At 45.8% G+C, this 18,920-nt stretch overlaps 2 protein-coding genes across 23 annotated transcripts in view; one reads left to right on the forward strand and one right to left on the reverse strand.

Moving 5' to 3' along the window:
- Positions 1-18,920, reverse strand: part of TSPAN11 (tetraspanin 11) — a 750,083-nt gene that overhangs the window by 353,382 nt on the left and 377,781 nt on the right. The gene's annotated exons all lie outside the window — the stretch shown is intronic.
- The window catches only part of TEAD4 (TEA domain transcription factor 4), a 70,345-nt gene continuing 59,411 nt past the window's right edge, over positions 7,987-18,920 (forward strand). For 5 of the 20 annotated variants that reach the window (XM_081310179.1, XM_081310182.1, XM_081310168.1 and 2 more), the window contains exon 1: positions 7,987-8,389. In XM_081310179.1, coding sequence (XP_081166305.1) covers positions 8,011-8,389 — 379 coding nt within the window. In that variant the 5' untranslated portion in view covers positions 7,987-8,010. Of the gene's footprint in view, positions 8,390-8,895; positions 9,015-18,920 lie in introns of those variants that run through there. The other 15 variants (XM_081310164.1, XM_081310181.1, XM_081310178.1 and 12 more) reach the window with 7 other exon arrangements.

The following is an 18,920-nucleotide window of genomic DNA, read 5'->3' on the forward strand; positions in this document are numbered from 1 at the left end:
AATGAGGAAACTGAGTCTTAGCAGAGGTGGAATTTAAACCCAAATTGTTTAATCCCCATTGAGGTCATAATACACATATTAATACTTATCTTCAGAATATTGTCTCCAACAGGTTTACTGAAGATGAGAATTTTAGCTGTTTTTTTCTTGCCTCTGCTTAGCTGAGCTGCTGGGATCATAGGTGTGCACTACCGAGCCCGGCTTAATTAATTTACTTTTTGATGATGTTGCGATACTAGGAAGTGAACCTAGGGTTGTTTTACCACTGGGCTACATCCCCAGCTCTACCTCAGTGGTAGAGCATTTGCCTAGCACTTATGAGGCACTGGGTTTGATCCTTAGCACTACATAAAAATAAATAGATAAAGATTAAAAAACATTTTAGCTGGGTAGGTTGGAGCCTGCTTTTGATTTTTTTCAAGAAGACTCTGGATACCTGACCTTTTTTAATATATATATATATATATATATATATATATATATATATATATTTAGTTGTAGATGAACACACAGTATCTTTATGTGGTGCTGAGGATCAAACCCAGTGCCTCACACATGCAAGGCAAGTGCTTTAATACTGAGCTACAACCCCAGCCCTGGATACTTGATCTTGGGTATCTCAGAAACAATCCCCAGGGCTGGGGATGTGATTCAAGCGGTAGCGCACTCGCCTGGCATGGGTTTGATCCTCAGCACCACATACAAAGATGTTGTGTCCACTAAAAAATAAATATTAAAAAAAATTCTCTCTCTCTCTTTAAAAAAAAAAACTTGTGCTTTTTTAAAAAAAAAAAAAAGAAAGAAAGAAAAGAAACAAAAAAGAAACAATCCCCATTTGAGATTTGGGTGCAAACTTAAACCTCTGGGTGCCAGAAACCAGTTTTTTTTTTTTTTTCCCCAATCTAGAAAACAACTAAATCAATCAGCTCAAGCTGCAGTAACAGATTTTTTCTTTTCTTTTTTCTTTTTTTTTTTTAATTTTGAGAGACAGGATCTCACTGAGTTGGTTAGGGCCTCACTAAGTTGCTGAGGCTGACCTCTAATTTGTGATCTTCCTGCATCAGCCGCCTGAATTGCTGGGATTATGAGCATGTGCTACCATGCTCAGCTCAGAAATTTATTTCTTATAGTTCTGGAGTCTGGAAGTTCAGGGTCAAGGTACTGGCAAGTTTGGTTTATTTGAGATCTCTCTTCTTGACCTGTAGACACCCCTCTTTCCTATGTTTTTACATGGCCATTCCTTGATCTGTGTATGTTTACCTTCTTAGAAGAACAACACTCAAGAGTGAACTAAAACCTACCCCAATGACCTCCTGTTAATCTAACCACCTCTGTGAACACCTTATCTTAAATCATTTTCATATTCTGAGGTACTGAGGGTTAGCACTTCACCATGTGAATTTGGGATTGGTGAAACAACTCAGTTCAGATTCAGTCTGTCACGGGTGCTATTCCCTATATAGTACACCCAGAGCTGCTTTTCCTTTTTCTTTTGTCATACTAGGGATGGAACCCAGGACCTCTGACATGCTAGACAAATGCTCTACCACTGAGCTCCACTCCAGGCCTCTACTTCTCTTTGATAAAGAAATAACAGAACTTTGGACTAGGGTTGTGGCCCAGTGGTAGAGCACTCACCTAGCACATGCGAGACCCTGGGTTCAATCCTCTGCACCACATAAAAATAAATAAAATAAAGGTTTTGTATCCAACTACAACTAAAAAGTAATGAAAATATTAAAAAAAAAGAAATAACAGAACTGATATTATGCTTATCAAATTATTGACTGCTTTTATTCTACAGAAATAAAGGAGAAGACTCCTGGTAGAGCACTTGCCTGGCATGTGTGAGGGTGTGAGGCACCCAGCTCTGGGTTTCATCTCTAGCACAACACACACTCACACACACACACACACACACACACAGTCCATTTTGTTCTTGGAACACAAGATGAAGAGTCCACTTAAGGAAAAGTAGGAGACAGAGGTTTAAAAGGAAAAAGAAGCCAGGTGCAGTGGCACATGCCCATAATCCCAGCCTTTCAGGAGGCTGAGGCAGGAGGATCCTGAGTTCAAAGCCAGCCTCAGCAATTCAGTGAGATCTTGTCTCAAAATTAAACATAAAAAAGACTGGAGTATAGCTCAGTGGTAGAACTCCCCTGGGTTCAATCCCCAGTTAAAGAAAAGAAAAGAAAAAGCTGAAGAAGCTGGGCACAGTGGTGCAGGCCTATAATCCCCAGCAATTTAGGAGGCCAGCCTCAGCATTTTATTAAGACTCTCTCTCAAAATAAAAAATAAAAATGGCTGAGGTGTAGTTAAGAAAAAGCTGAAGAAGCTGGGCACAGTGGTGCAGGCCTATAATCCCCAGCAATTTAGGAGGCCAGCCTCAGCATTTTATTAAGACTCTCTCTCAAAATAAAAAATAAAAATGGCTGAGGTGTAGTTCAGTGGTAGAGCTCACTTGGGTTCAATCTCCGGAACTGTACAAAAAAGGGAGAAAGAACCTGAGTCTTAGCTGAGCAAGAGAGAGTAGGAATGAGTCAATCACAATGCACTCTGGGAGGAAGCAGCTTTGGGGAAGTCTCAAAAACAGTATGTTGTTTGCCTTTTACCTAAAGGTTGGGAAACAGTGTCTCTTACTGCTCTTGTCAGATCTATTGGGCTACTGGATCCCAGTTGCCAGTTTTTGTTTGTCTGTTTGGGGAACATGGTTAGATTTATTGGAAAATAATTTGCTAGTATTATAAACTTAGGAATGGTTGAAACAAACATTTTGGACATTGAAAGAAGGAATGAAGAGTTAGGAAGATGTAAATGTTGGTGTTTCCTCAAAGATCCAAAGATCATTGAATAGTGTTAACTATATATATATATATATATATATAAAACCTTTTTTTGGGGGGGCTAACTAGGGATTGAATTCAGGGGCACTCGACCACTGAGCCACATCCCCAGCCCTTCTTTTTTATATTTTATTTAGAGACAGGGTCTTGCCGAGTTGCTTAGCACCTTGCTAAATTGCTGAGGCTGGCTTTGAACTCGCCATCCTCCTGCCTCAGCCTCCTGAGTAGCTGGGATTACATGTGAGCACCACTGTACCTGGCTATATAACCTCTTTCTACCCCAGCTTTATTAAGGCATAATTGACAGGTAAAAATTACATATAATTACAATGTACAATGTGAAGTTTTGATATATGTATGTTTGGGTTTGTTTTTCTGGTCCTGGGCATTGAACCCAAGCCTGGAGCATGCCAAGCACATTCTCTAGTGCTGAGCTACACCCAGAACCTATTTTATTTTTATTATTTATTTATTTATTTATTATTTTTTTCTGTGCAGATTACATTTTATTTTATTTTTTTTTATTGGTTGTTCACAACATTACAAAGCTCTTGACATATCATATTTCATATATTAGATTCAAGGGGGTTATGAACTCCCAATTTTTACCCCAAATGTAGATTGCAGAATCACGTCGGTTACACATCCACAATTTTACATAATGCCCTATATTTATTTATTTTTATTGCATTGTACTGGGACTGGAATGCAGGAGTGCTCTTCTACTGAACTATCCCCAGCATTTTTTTATTATTTAATTTAATTTTATGTTTGGTACCAAGGATTGGACCAAGGGGCACTTACCCACTGAGAGCCACATCCCCAACCTTTTATTTTTAATTTTGAGTCATGGTCTTTCTAAGTTGCTTAGGTCCTCAATGAATTGCTGTGGCTAGCCTCTAATTTGTGATCCACCTGCCTCAGCCTCCTGAGCCACTGGGATTATGGGCACTTGGGCTTATTTCATTTTTAAAAGATGTGAAGTATGGGGAGAAGGGAGTGAGAAACGAGGGAAGGGTTAGATATGTAGTTGTAATCCCATTTTCTTCCTGATTATAAAAGCAGTATAAACATGGCAAGGTGGCTGGTCCTATAGTTCCAGCAACTCAGGAGGCTGAAGCAGGAAGATTGCTTGAGCCCAGGAGTTGAGGCCAGCTTAGGTAGCACAGTGAGACTCCATCTCAAAAAAATATGTAGGACTAGAGATATAGCTCATCGGTAGAGTGCTTGCCTCACATTTTAAGGATCTTCCCAGCACTGCAAAATGAATGAATGAATAAATATAAGTGTAAAAGTACTAATTAGTCATACAAAATAAATAACATGAGAAAATAAAGAAATCTCAATCTTCAAGCTTCCAGAGGTAAAAATAAAGATATATAAATACTGTCTTTAGACCCCACTTATATATGTCTAGTTTATTTAAAAAGAACATCTTGTTGAGGCCCGGGCTGTAGCAGGTTGCTTAGCATGTGGGAGGCCCTGGGTTAGATCTCCAGCATCAAAAAATAACTATAAATAAAATATAAAACATCTCATTATTAATAGCTGCAAAGACTTCTATGACATAGATGTGGTTGAATTTGTTCTACAAAATGTCATATGGATAATTTGTTTGACTATGACCTATGAGAGTTAGAAAAACAAAGTTTATGACAGTGGTACAGCGCCCCATGCCAATGGAAATAATACCAAACAACATATGGTAACAGTAATTAATATGATTTTTAACTTTGACTTCAGCCTATAACCAACACAAATACCCTCCCCACATCAAAACCAGCTCTCACCACACCCCTGCTGCTCTCCACCTGCACCACCCATCAGCAAGCTTGATTGAGAATCCATTTGTAGAATTAGAGTGGTCTGGATCACCAGGAAGTGAGGAGAGTTGTGGATTACATGATGCATTTTTGTGTCTCTTCCAGCTTGATGCAAACTGATGAAATATTTCCATCAATAGATTGATTCCTAGGGATCAGTGAGTGAGGGGGTGATCCCTTAAAAAGTGGGAATTCCCCGGGAAGGACAGGTTCTATGTCTAAAATCACTGTCAGTCTTTAACCCTTCAGAATAGGCGTATCTGATCAGTTTTCTTTCTTTACTCAGAGGATCCTCAACTGCTTCAGGTGTGAAATTCCCAAAGATTCTCTATTAGGAGGTAAGTCTATGAAGGAAGGTGAGGCTAGGAAGCCAAAATCCTAAAAGACATAGCTTTCCAGCTTTGGCCACTGACGGTCTTGGTTTTGGATAGTTAAAATTTGGGGGAAAGAAAGAAAACAGATTGAACTTCAAGTTCCCTCTGAACAGTCTGTGCTGAATGTGACTCCCAAGGGTGGCTCTCCTGTTTGTACTCTGCCTTGTCCTACCTTCCTCTCAACCTGGCCAGGACTCACCTTCCACCTCACCTGAATCCCTTGCTGTTTGAATTCTTATCTCAGTAATGACACCATCCATTGCTCCCTTGTTAAGGTTTAGCCCATTTTTATTTTCTCTCTCACCTTCACAGACAAACTCTAAGCAACAGTTTCAGCAGATTTTGCCTCTGGTCTACTTCCAGATCCTTAATTAAGTTGCTGAGGCTGGACTCAGACTTGCCATCTTCAGGACCACTCCTTGAGCTTAGGACACCCTAAGTCTCTGAATCACCCCCAAGACTATTGCCAGAGTCTCTTGATAGTGGCGCCGAATATGTCACAACTGTGTCTAAGTGGCTTTGCTGTTGTTAGGATACTGGGGATTGAATCTAGGGGCGCTCTACCACAAGCAATATCTCTAGCCCTTTTTATTTATTTATTTTTAAATTTTCAGATAGGGTCTCACTAAATTGCCCAGGCTGGCCTTGAACCTTGATCCTTCTGCCTCAGCCTTGGGAGCTGCTGGGATTCAGGCAAGTGCCACTGTGCCTGGCACTTTATGGCTTTTATGATGGCCAAAACTCCATACAACTATCTTCCCAACCTGGCTCCCACTTTTTTTTTTTTAATATTTTTTTAGTTGTGGTTGGACACAATACCTTTATTTTATTTATTTATTTTCATATGGTGCTGAGGATTGAACCCAGGGCCTCACATATGCTAGGCGAGTGCTCTACCACTGAGCCACAACCCCAGCCCCCAGCTCCCCCTTTTTAACTGCAAATCTTCACATCTCATTCTCCTGCTCACACACCTTTCCTAAACAGCCTGCACGGGCCTACATTTGTCCATGCTGCTCCACAGGACTTGAGCAGGGTTTCCAGTCTCAATTTGGCTTTATCCTTCAAGAGATGAAGCAAATGGAACCCTGTAACTTGGATTTCATTGTTCCTTTCCTTGAGTTACCATTGAATTTTGCATAATCATTATCTTCTCACCTAGACTCTGAACTTGTTGAGGGCAGGGACTTATTCCTGCACTTAGCTTGGTGTCAAAGTCAATAGTCACTCAACACAGTATTATTGAATTAAGTAGTCCTTACAGTTTGTACTCCACGTGGGGCTGATATACTGCCTTGTGTTGTGGTCTTTTCAGGTGTATGAGGTGTGACCAAGCCTTGATATGACTCATTATTTAACAAGCATTTATATATCCAAATGACAGCTGCTTCCTCAGTCTTCTTTGCCTTGGAAGATTGGAGACAGTCTAGCTGCAATGTCTGGACTTTTGGAACACCTCTTGGATACAACTCTGACATTTAATAGTACATATTTTCAGTATCTTCCATGGTAGCAATTTTTTTTTCATTCAACATTTATTATGTACTTTTCAGCTGGGTGTGGTGGTGCAAATCTGTAATAGCATGGCTCAGAAAGCTGAGGCAGGAGGATGGCAGGTTCAAAGCCAGCCTCAGCAACTTGGTGAGGCTGTAAGCAATCTAGTGAAACCCTGTTTTAAAATAAAAAGGGCTAGCGGCGTGACGTGGCTCAGTGGTTAAGCGCCCTTGGGTTCAATCCCTGGTACCAATATATGTATGTATTATGCACTTTTCTAACCTAGGCACCATGTTGGTGCTGGGTCAAAAGTAAGATAAATCAGGCCCAGTGTGGTGGCACATGCCTGTAATTCCAGAGACTCAGGAGGCTGAGGCAGGAGGATGCAAGTTTCAGGCAAGCCTCATCAAGTTAGCAAGTCCCTAAGTAACTTCATGAGACTTTGTCTCAAAATACAAAGGAAAAAGGTTTGGCAATATAGGTCAATGGTAAAGTGCCTCCTTATCCTTCATCTCTTGAAGGATAAGTTCTGTGGAGCAGCATTGACAAAGGTAGGTAGCCTATGGTCAGTTCAATCCCTAGTTTGAAAAAAAAAGAAAAACAAGATAAATCAGACATAAATTTACTGTTTGGCAAAAGAGAAGAGATCTGGACAATATCTTCAATACAAAGTTCAACGACATCACTCTAGAGGTTGGATTTGATTTTTGAAAAAAAGCCAAGTCCTCTGGTTTCAAGTCTCCCAAAGCCACAAGGTGGCTGACAGAGATATCTTTAAGTCAATGTGTTCTAAAGATTTCCATACAGGAGTTCATGTGTTTCCTGTATCCCTCTTCCCCTAAATTAATTTGGCATGGTTAAGATCCAGACACCCACTAAATGAACACACTTTTCTGTACCTTTAGTCTTCCCAGCTAAATTATAAGCTCTTTGAGGGTAGGGGCTGAGGTCCTGTCCTTCCTGTTTTTACTAGTGGGCACATAGTACATACTGGATAAATCTTCATTGACTTACTACTACTGAGTCCAGAACGAGTCTCTTGCCATACCGCACGGATCTCACACTGACTGCTTTCTCCCACGTGCTTTATTCTTCCTAGTGACAGCTTTGCGGATCCTGAGGGACACCAGAGGACAACTGAAAGGAGACGACCAGCGTGGGGGCACCAGTGGCGGATCTGGGAGTCGAGCTGAGAGTTCCTGCTTCCTGGTTCCCTGGAGCAAGAAGTGTCCTTCGTTGGGAGTCGCGGGAAGGGAGCAGCCCTTCCTGCACGCCCGGCGCCCGCCCCTTCCCCAGTCTTTCACCCCGAGGGTGTCAGGACGGAGGCAGGGGCTGGGTCCTCCTGGGAGACACCCCATTCAGGCAGAAAGTAAAGTTTTCGGCTCCGGGGAAAGGGAGTCGGGGCTCCGCCCGGAGGAGAAGAAGCAGAGGGGCGAAGAGAGTTGGAAGCGAACTGGGGCTGAGATCAAAGGAAAAATGCGTGGCGGGGAGCGACTGGGCTGGACGCAGAGGTCCTGGTCCCAGAACTGGGATCTCGAGGCCCGCGTCCCCGCCTGGGCGCGCTCAGCCTCCCACACCGCCGCCTGCCAGCGACCCGCCCCAACCCCGCCCCAACCCCGCCCCGCGGCCCGGCCCGGCCCCTCACCGGCCGCCCTCTCCCGGGCGTCCCAGTCTCCTCCCCGAGGTGCCGGTGGCAGGGCCGCCACTCCCTCCGGCTCCCTCCCTCGGCTGCGCGCATCTCATACCAGCCTTCATTCCGCACATTCCAGGCGTCCTCCAGGCAAACTTGAAGCCAGGGGGTGGGGAGGGCCGCAGCTCCTGGTTCCGACGCCCGCCGCCGCCGCATCCCGGTCAGGTGAGTGGCGCCCGCCGCGCCATCCCAGCCCCACGGGGCCCCCTTCCGACCGTGCGCCCTCCGCCCGCCGCGCCGCCTGCTTCCCTCTGGGTGTTCTTTTCTTGCCGCCGTCCGTCTTCCCGCCTTGGACTCCAGAGCTGCTGGCGCGCTCGTCCAGCCGCTTTCTTCCCTTCGTGCTCAGGCGCGCTCCTCCCTGCCCTCTCCCCCGCTTCCTCCCTTCCGTCCGCTCCCCGCGTCCGCAGCAGTCGCCCCGCGTTCCCTTCCTCTCCGGGTTGACTCACTCCGCCAGGAATTGGGATCTTCGCGTCTTCCCGACAGTCCCATTCTGGGAAATCTCCTCCCTCCGCGCGCTCCGCTCCGCTCCGCACACCGGGGCCGGCAGCTGCAAGCTAGGCTCTGGCGGAGCGGGGAGGGTCAGTCCCGCCGTCCCACTTTTCCTTCGCCGGCCCGCGGCACTCTGCCGGAGCCCCCGCACTTTGCTGGTTGACCCCCTGCCGTTCTTGCAGTGCGGTTGCCCGCCTCCCGGGACGCAGCCGAGCCGCGGCTGGGAAGAGTCGGCGCTCGGGACGAACTAGCTGCAATTGGCGGAGCGCGCGCCCACCCCACCTCCCGCATCCCGGGACCGGTAAGGCTGGGAGTCGGGAGTTGATTAGACTTTGCCAGAGGTCGGGCGTCTAACGTAATCCAGGGACCAGACGAGGAAAAGAGCAGGGCACGTGGAGGCTGTGCCGCTGAAGATCGTAGAGGCGATGCGGATTACAGGGTCGGGAAGTTGGCAGTGGAGCCCAAGGACTTTGGGGAAATGGGGTCCGGGTTGTGAAAGGACCAGAGAGAGGCAGAAGCGAGAACATACATTGGCGACAGAATTGTTTCAGGACTCATAACCCCGTTTCTGCTGGGCTCTTTTCTGTATTGGAGGAGAGAGTCTTGAAGGGATGTGTACTGGCTGTTTTAAGGGCTCAGGCGATGAGAAAAGTGGGGGACATCTGCAAAAATACCTGCTCTCCAGGGGTTGTGAAGCTGTCACTTTTCAGCCTGAGAACTAGTGGACCAGGGGAATAGAACTCCCAAACACTTCCCCTGAAGGCCACCCAGGAGCATGCCTCTGTGCGAGGAAGAGGATTCCTGACACACTGGGTGTCTCTGCTTAGTGGGTTCAGGTGACGTCTGACTGTGCCAACCTCCTTAGCTTTGGGTGTATGTGAGGGTGATGTCTGTCTGTGACTCACTTTGGCTTCCAGTAGGTGGATTTGTTTGTGTGAACGTGAGTGACAGTGTGTGTGCATATTTCTGCTTCAGGAGGGTGCTGAGCCTGAGTGCCTGAGTAGGTAGGTTGTGTGATGCCTCTTCTCTCAAAAGTTTTCTCCATGAGGATTTTGATTATAGTTGTGACTTCTTCTTCCCTATACAGTAGGAGCAGTGGACAGTGTCTTTTTTTTTCTTTTCTTTTTTTTTTTATACAAGGAAGAATTGACTAGTTGTTGGAGTGTGTGGCCCGGAGGCTTCCAGCTACCCTGGACTGGCCAGAGCTGAGAGAAAGCTGTCTACACCTGCCTCTCCCAGACAGCTGTCTTTCTGCCGGAGAGTGGATTCTGTCCTTGCTTGGAATAGTTTGCAGGACAGACTGGTGGAAGGCTAAAAGGAAGTTGAGATCTTTGCATTTAGGTGATGGGGTGGTTTGTTGGGAATGTTTGTGGGGGTGAGCCCCTCAGAAGAAAGAGACCATTTTGGATGTTGAGATGTGTGTAGATAGTGCTTTTATTTGACTCCAAGGACAAACAGGTGTGATATTTACCAGCTGTGAACTACTTTTACTGGTTCAATGCTGGAGTTGACCAAGCAATCAAGTGGAAGAATCCCTCATTCTCTTTCTTTCTTTGTGTGTGTGTGTGTGTGTGTGTTATTGGGATTGGACACAGGGTCTCTTACATGCTAGGCAAGTGCTCTACCACTGGGGCTACACACCTACTCCCGAATCTCTCATTCTCTACAACTTGCTAGACCACTTCTGTGGGAAGAAGAATGAGTAGCTCATTGCACGCCTGGCAGGAGTGACACAGTATATGGTGGGCAATAACAGGAGGGGCTCATCACAGGCAGATCTGGCTTCATAATTCTTCCTTCATTCCTGATGTGAACATCATGTTTAGGGCTTCTTGGAAGAAAGGAGGGAGAAACTGTCAGAGTCGGGCAGGCTCTGGTCTTTGCCCTTCCATCCACCCTGAGGATGGAGCTACTGTGGTGGGAATTACCTCACCCTCCCACCTGCTCAGGCCGGATGTGGAGTTAGTTCATAGGCAGCACCCAGTGTTGAAAGGGCACAGGTTTAGGACACACAAATAACAAATAACAACAGTAAGTTTAAAGCCCCAGACTTAGTATCCTGATGGATAATATCAAGAAGGGAATGGTTAATTAATACCCATCCAGAATGTTTGTTGTGAAAACTGAACTTTGAGAAGCACCTACCAGGATAATGCCCGGCACATTCCCAGGGATCCCCCAGCTGATACTGTCCCCAGTATTTTTTAAGCTTATTATAGCAAGGAACCTCTTTTTTCCCCGTGTGGATTTTTTGTTTGTGTTTTGTAGTGTTGGGGATTGAACCAAGGGCTTCAGGTTGTATGGGATTTTTTTTTTTTTTTTTTTGTTATCAGGGGTTGAACCCAGGAATGCTTAACCATTGAGCCGTGTCCCCAACCCTTTTTATTTTTATTTTGAGACAGACAGGGTCCCGCTAAGTTGCTGAGTCTGGCCTTGAACTTGTGATCCTCCTGCCTCAGCCTTCTGAACTATTGGGATTACAGGTGTGTACCACTGCATCTGGCTCATTAACTCCCTCATTTTAAACATGGAGAAACTGACGTCCGTAGAGGGACTATAACTTTCTTAAAATCATGCAGCCTGTGAACAGCAGAGCTGACAGTAGAACCCATACCCTTCCCTTTTGCACTCTCCCGTTGGTGTATCCCATATCCCCCATCTCCTCATCTCCCCAGCCACTTTTGTCCAGGCCTGGAGGCTGCTCTAGTCTTATGTGGTGGTGCCTACCATCCTGTGGCTCAGATAAGGTTGTTGGAGGCAGATATACTCTCCTCTGGCCCAATAGAGGAAGAAGCCATTTCACAGGAGGATCTACACAGGTCGAGTCTGGAAGGGGCCTCAGGAGATCCTTCAGATATATCCTTCCTCCTCCTCCAAGATCTATGCATTACTCTGCCAGGTAGAGAAGGGCTTCCTATCTTTTTATTTTCTTCTTTTTGGTGCTGGGTAGAAGACAGGGCCTGGAGTATTGAGCAACCTCAGCCTTCCCTGTCTTTTCAGATCTGGGATGCAAATGTCACAGAACCTTCTGGGTTTCCATTCTGGTCTAGTGCCTGTGACTGTCACAAAGCAGTCCCTATTGCTAAAAGTGTGGCTCCTCCTCCCCCTTCCCAGTGGAAGTAAAGGACATTGGTCCCTGGCTTTGGGCCTTACCTTTCTGTAGTTGAGGCCAGTCTAGTGGCAGTTGGAAATTCAGGGCTTATGAGGGTGGCTTTACCTTGCCTGTCTCCCTATGCCCCTATAACCCTCTCTTGGCAGAAGTTAGGAGACTGCTCCGTTTAAAGCTCTGAAATTGGAGCTGAACAGCTGCTCTCTAGCACCCGGCCCCAGGGGCCCAGGTGGAGGCAGAGAAGGCTGGGGGGGGGGGGGGGTGCAGGGCAGGGCAGGGCAGGGCCTGGCTTTGTTGCTGGGAGCACCTAGTCAATCTCCCTTTGCTGTATTCCGATTCCAGCCTTGCTTTGACCTCTTCTGAAATGACAGTTTTCTCCTAGCTTTGGTTTTCCTGTCTGATTATCAGTGCTGTTCTAATCAACTGTGTGATCTGGTTTGGGGACCTTCAGCTGGTGGGGACTGGTCCTTTGGGAAATTTTCCATCAGGACTCCCTCCAGTCTAAGTAAGGTCTGTGCTTATAGCCTCTTGTGTTTAATACAGGCCTCTCCTGTAGAGGCGGGAGGATGGGCTGGACTCCAGTGTGGGCCAGCTCCTTGGCTTGGTGTGGTGTGGGCAGGCCAGAGCCCCCATGGGTGGGGACCGGGCTTCCTTTGACCCAAACTTCATGGGAACAATAGACTTCAGAGCAGTCACCAGGGGCAGGAAATGGGAGCTGTGTTAAGGCAGGGGTGACCCTCCTGGGGGATGGGATTGCATATCCGGTTGAGTGTTAGGGGCAGTGCAAAGGGCATTGGGGAGGGGCTGATGACACACAGGGTGGGCCACTAGGGTGGGGCTCTTCTCCTAAGGGGGCTGTTGACTCAGAGTGAAACTTGAGCTCTGAAGGCCCATTATTTGGCTGAGGGCTCAGCTTTGTGTCCTTCTAGCAAAGATCTGCCAGCCTCTGCTCATGCCAAGCTCACCCCTGCCAAAACCATGCCTTCCCCTTCCCTTCGAGCCCCTGAGATGTCTTGGTGAGTTGCCCTGGCCAGGATAAAAGGCTAGGGTTGTTTCTTCCTGGCTGCCCTCCATCCTGGCTGCCCTCCATCTTGGCGTTGAGCCTTGAGTAATAGTTGATGGCAAGGCGATGTTGTTGGGCAGAGCTCTTGGTGGGGAGGCAACAGACCTGGGTTGACTGGATGAGGAGGGATTTCTTCAGTCACAGTCTGTAAGACAGGCAAGGGGAGATTCCTGCCTGAGGCAGGTGGTGGAATGTTCTGGGAGGCAGAAGATTGTTATCTCACCTTCACCTATGTAAGGGTGGGACAGATTTAGTGAGAGATCTAAGGAGCACTTTGCTTTGGGGGAAGTGACAGTCAATCCACCTGAATTGCTCTGAGTTCAGGTTACCAGATTTTTTACATCAATGTTGGGGGTTCTGAGAAGCCCCAGGAGTGACCACTGAACCCCCTCACTGCCAGGCCTGAGAGGAAGGTAAGGATGCAGGCAGCAACGCCCCAGAGGGGCAGGATAGGGCTCTGGAGATGGCAGACCGCTGAGCTTCTTATTGCTGTCTTGCCCAATTATTGGTCAGATTCTGTTTTTATAGTGCTGGGACTTGAACCTGGGACCTCGGACATGCTTGGCAAGTTCGCTGAGCTACACCCCTAGCCTTCTATGTAGGTCAGAGTTCTGAACCAAAAAAATCCATGGAGACATTGAAAATGAAGTCAACATGGATTTACTCTACCAAGTGTTGGGGGGAAAATTCATTTAGGAGGAGAAATATTCAGTAAGGATTTTAGCCCTATGACTTTCTTGGGTATAGGAGACATCCATGTGGCCTGGTCAGACAGCAGTGAGATGAATGTGGCTGAAAGCACCCTGGGTCCTGACTCCGTAGTTCCCATCACTCGGAAGGAGGTTTCCAGTGATAATAAGCCCTGAGTCTCTCTTTGTTTTTTTTTTTTTTTTTTTTATCTGTTCTGTGGAGACTGAGGATAATAAGCATTGGATGACAGAACCAGGATTCAAAATCATCTCATTTGACTGGAATTGCTGAGATTAAGCAGAAAGATGAAATTGTTATTATTAATATTATTATTTGTCTAACTCTTAAAATGAATACAGACCGGCTGCGGTTGTGGCTCAGTGGTAGAGTGCTTGCCTCCCATGCGTGAGGCCCTGGGTTCAAACCTCAGCACCACATAAAAATAAATAAATAAAAATAAAGATATTGTGTCCATCTACAACTAAGAAAAATATATATTTTTTTTTTTAAAAAAGAGACTAATACAGAGACATTGTTGAAAACCTGGAAAATAAAGAAATCATGAAGGAGAAGAAAAATTGGTAAATCATACCATAACTTGGATGGGCTAATGGTGTGATGGGGTCTATGTCAGGAATACCTTTGTCACTGAGCTCTGTGACACTGGCCACACTGAGAGTCTGGTTTTAGAAATTGGTAGAGACATCTGTCTTAATAAGAATTGGGGGTAGTTCAGTGACAGAGTCCTTGCCTAGTATGATCAAGACCCTGGGTTCCATCCCTAGTATTGCTAAGAAAGGAAAGAAAGAAAGGAAAAAAAAGAGAGAATTGGCCTGGCCTTGATTACGAGTGTCTTAACAGAGCTGGGTGGGAGGTTAGAACCTGCCCACCATCAGGGTGCTGTCATTTTGCTGCTATTTCTCCCTTCTGGAAGGCAGGCCCTCCTTGCAGCAATAGTGTGTTAGGTTTATCTGATCTGAAGTTACTTCCTTCTATAAATAACTTCATTGCATGGAACTTTTTTTTTTTTTTTTTTTTTTTAATCAGGGATTGCACTCAGGGGTGCTGAGCCACATCCCCAGCCCTTTTTATTTTGAGACAGGTTCTCACTAAGTTAACTAGGGCCTCACTGAGTTGCTGGGACTGCCTTGAACTTGCAATCCTTTTGCTTCCACCACCCGAGTTGCTGGGATTGCAGGTGTGTGCTCCTGCACCTGGCACATAGAACTTCTTTACATAGAACTTGTTAGGGACACTTAGGAAGAGGGAAATTGGACTAGATAGCCTCTACTACCTCTTTTTCCTTGACTCTGTGGTCCTGGGCCTCAGTTTTTTTGCATGTTAGCTTGTGAGATTGCACTGGAGGATATTACCACTTCACATTCTGGGATTCCTGCTGGAGGGAGGTAGAGCTGAACTGCTTTTCAAACTGGCCTTAAAGTTGGGAGAGGGGCAGTGTCAGGGCAGTTACAGGAGGAGAATGGGGAGATGTGGGAGTTATTGCCTGGCTCCCACCATCTTTATGCAGCTGAATGAGCAGGGTGTCAGTAGCAATCTTGGTCCTGTCCTGAGCCTGGAAATGGGGAAGATGACCCAGCTTGGACTAGGAGCAATGGTGTAGACTCCAGTGCAGCAGACAAATCCTACAGAAATACAATGCAGATAACACGTATATTTTAAGTTACCTAGAAGCCATACTTATTTATTTATTTGCAATACCTGGGATTGAACCCTGGGCCTTACACAAGCTAGGCAAGCACTGAGCTGCATCCCCAGCACTCTTTATTTTAAGACCAGATCTTCCTAAGTTGCCTGGCTAACCATGAACTTGTGATGCTCCTGCCTCAGCCTCTTAAGTGGCTGGGATTACAGGTGTCCACTACCACACCCAGCTAGGAGTCACATTTAAAAAGTGCAAATGTGATAAAATGATTGCTTATTAGCCACATGGCGCTAGTGGGTACCGTTTGGACTGTGTAGTTTACAACCAGCCTTGTGGATTTGAGTCCCTATCTTGCCACTTGTCAGGTGTAGACTTTGGGTACATTATGTAACTGCATTATGTCTCAGTTTCTCCATCTGCAAAATGAGGATAATGTTAATAGAACCAATTTCATACAATTGATGTGAAGATTGAGTTAATATTTATAAAATGTTTAGTTCTTCGGCTTCTATTAAGCCCTGTGTAAGTGTTTGTCAAATAAATGACTGTAAATGGTCCTTAAGACAAGCTGAAATTTGTAAGAGGAAGAGGCTAGTGATATGCTTGGAAAGAACCAATTGTGGAGTGGTCCCGTGAAGTCATTGATAGGCCATGCCTATGCTACAGTAGTTCTGCATCATGAAATTGACTTCCATTCAGATAGGCACCATCAGTTACTGCTGCAAAGAGGGCCTGCCTTCTAGAAGTGAGAAACAACAGCGCCTTGATGATGGGACAAGCTCCAATCCCTCAGCAGGTGTGTCCTGAGCATCTGTCTGCCTGGGGCTTGGAACTGTGCTGGCTGGCGTGCAGGAAGCAAAGCATCCTTAGCCGTGCTGCATCATAAATTGCATGACCTCATGTTGGAATGGGAGGTGGAGTCACTTCCAGCACTTGGGAGTTTAAGCAATAGTTTTGCTGCTTACGCAAGAGCACATGAAGCCATCTCAGTGGCTTTCTATACCCTCCTCAGAACAGCGCCAGCCCCAGCACTGTCTGCTCTCCTCTCTTGGCCCAAACTATCGGCTGATCTATAGCAGTCACTGTGTGCTGGCACGGGACAGTGGGGGAACATGGATAGAAGGTACCTGTCCCACAGACTGAATAACTAACGATAATATGTGGGATGAAAGAAGGGCTAATTAGAGGCACAAGTAAATGCTGTAGGTGCTGGTAAGGGTGATTCACTCTGATGGAGCTGGGAGGAGTCAGGGAAGGCTTCACAGAGGAGGGGGCGCCTGACCTGGCTTTGTGGATGGGTAGGGATTTGATATCTCTGTGTGTGTGAGAAAGAGAGAAGGAAAGATCTGAGCAGATATGTAGTAGCTATCTTTTTTTTTTTTTTTTTAAAGAGAGTGAGAGAGGAGAGAGAGAGAGAGAGAATTTCTTAATATTTATTTTCCAGTTTTCGGCGGACACAGCATCTTTGTTTGTATGTGGTGCTGAGGATCGAACCCGGGCCGCACGCATGCCAGGCGAGCACGCTACCGCTTGAGCCACATCCCCAGCCCTGTAGTAGCTGTCTTCATGAAATGATTAGAAGAAGGGAGATAGGGATGAAGTGGATTTGAGCTGTACCCTTGGGTAGGATGTGGAGGTCTTGTTTCTCATTGTTGTTGGGCAAAGGATTGAATCCCTGGCCTCATGAATGCAAGGCAAGTGCTCTGTCACTGAGCTATTCCCCCAGCCCAGAACTTGTTTTAACTTTTTAAGGATGCATGTAGCACAATGTATCTCTTTTTTGAGGAGGGATACCAAAGGTTGGGGGGGGTGCATTAACCAAGAGCCACATCCCCAGCCCTTTTTATTTTGCGACAGGGTCCCACTAAATCATTTAGGGCCTCTCTCAGTTGCCTAGGCTGGCTTTGAATTTGCGTTCCTCCTGCCTCAGCCTCCCAGTCTGCTGGGATTACAGGCATGCGCCACTGCTCCTGGCTGCAAGATATACTGTTTATATTGTACAGTTTTCTGGTTTTGACAGATGAACAGAGTTATGTATTAACCACCACAGTCAAGCTGCAGACGGTTCCAACTCCCAAAATTTCTTCATTTGATATTAGTTCCCCTCCCTCCCCCATGCCCATCCCCTGGCATCTCTGTTTTGCCATTCCTGTAATTTTGTCTTTTCCAGAACATCGGGAAAATGGAATCGTCATGTAGTTAGGTAGCTTTCTGGGTCTGGCTTCTGTCATTTGGCATAATGCCTTTGAGAGTCATCCAAGTTGTGTATGTTGATAGAGAAGGAAAGATATCTGAGCAGATAGGAAGTGGAGTGATTTGAGGGCCGTTAGTATTCCATTACTGTGTATGGTATTCCACCGTGTTTATCCAGCACTGATGGAAGGGTGTTTGGGTTGTTCCCAAAATGTTCATTATGAATAAAGCTGATATCAACATTTTAGTACAGGTCTTTGTGTGAATACAGGGCTTCATTTCACTTTTATCAAAACCTAGGAGTAGAATTTCTGGTTTATGTGGTATATGAATGTTCACTGGTTTTTGTTGTTGATGATGATGTTGTGATACTAGGGAATGAAACCAGTGAGCTACATCTCCAGCCCTTTTTGATTTTTATTTTGAGATAAGGTCTGAGTTGCCTAGGCTAGCCTCAATCTCGTCCTTCCAACTTGCTGGGATCACAGGCACGCGCCACTGCACTTAGCTGTTCGCTGCTTTAAGAAACTGTCAGAGTCGGGTTTTGTGTATCAGTACTTAGGGGCACTCACCCACTGAGCCACATCCCCAGCCTTTTTTTTTTTTTGTATTTATTTAGAGACAGGGTCTCACTGAGTTGCTTAGGGACTGGCTAAATTTGTCTCAGCCTTCCAAGTCACTGGGATTACAGGTGTGCACCATCATGCCTGGCCAGGGTATTTATCTATTTTCCAAAGTATAATGCTTTTCATTCGCACCAGCAACATAGAGGTCCATTGCTCCATATTCTTAGCAGGGTTTGGAACTGTCAGGTTGTTGGTTTTTTTCCTTTCCATTCTGATAGTCATGTAATGGAATCTTATTGTGATTTTAATTTGCATTTTTCTGATGACTGATGATATAGAGCATCTTTTCATATGCTCATTTGCATTGTTATAACTTCTTTGGTGAAGTGTCTGTCCAAATCTTTGGCCCATTTTTCTCTTTGCTTATTTTGAATGTTCTTTAATATTCTGGATACAAGCTCTTGCTAGGTATGTTATTTACACATTTTTGGAGAAAATTCATTTACACAGAAATGAATGGGTAGAGGGACTCCAAAGTTGAGCTTAGAGTTTGGTGTCCTGAACCTCAGCTTTTTTTTTTTTTAATATTTTTTTTTAGGTGGATACAATACCTTTATTTTATTTTTATGTGGTGCTGAGGATCGAACCCAGTACCTCACCCGTGCTAGGTGAGCGCTCTACCACTTGAGCCACAACCCCAACCTTCAGGGTTTTTTTAGGGGCAAAGGTGGGACCAGGATGAGGAGTGGGGTACACCTTGGGAATGGTTTATGACAAAGAAGTGGAACAGGGTCTTATTCTTAAGTGTGATCTGGCTGAGTATCTGCTACAGATCACACTTAAGAATAAGAGGTCCAGGTCACCATCTTGGTTTGTGGGGCATCCTCTCTGGCTGGTGGAAGGTACCTGGACCATTTCTCATG

The sequence above is a fragment of the Spermophilus citellus genome, assembly GCF_964194105.1.
Source record: "Spermophilus citellus genome assembly, chromosome: 10".
NCBI classification, from domain to species: domain Eukaryota; kingdom Metazoa; phylum Chordata; class Mammalia; order Rodentia; family Sciuridae; genus Spermophilus; species Spermophilus citellus.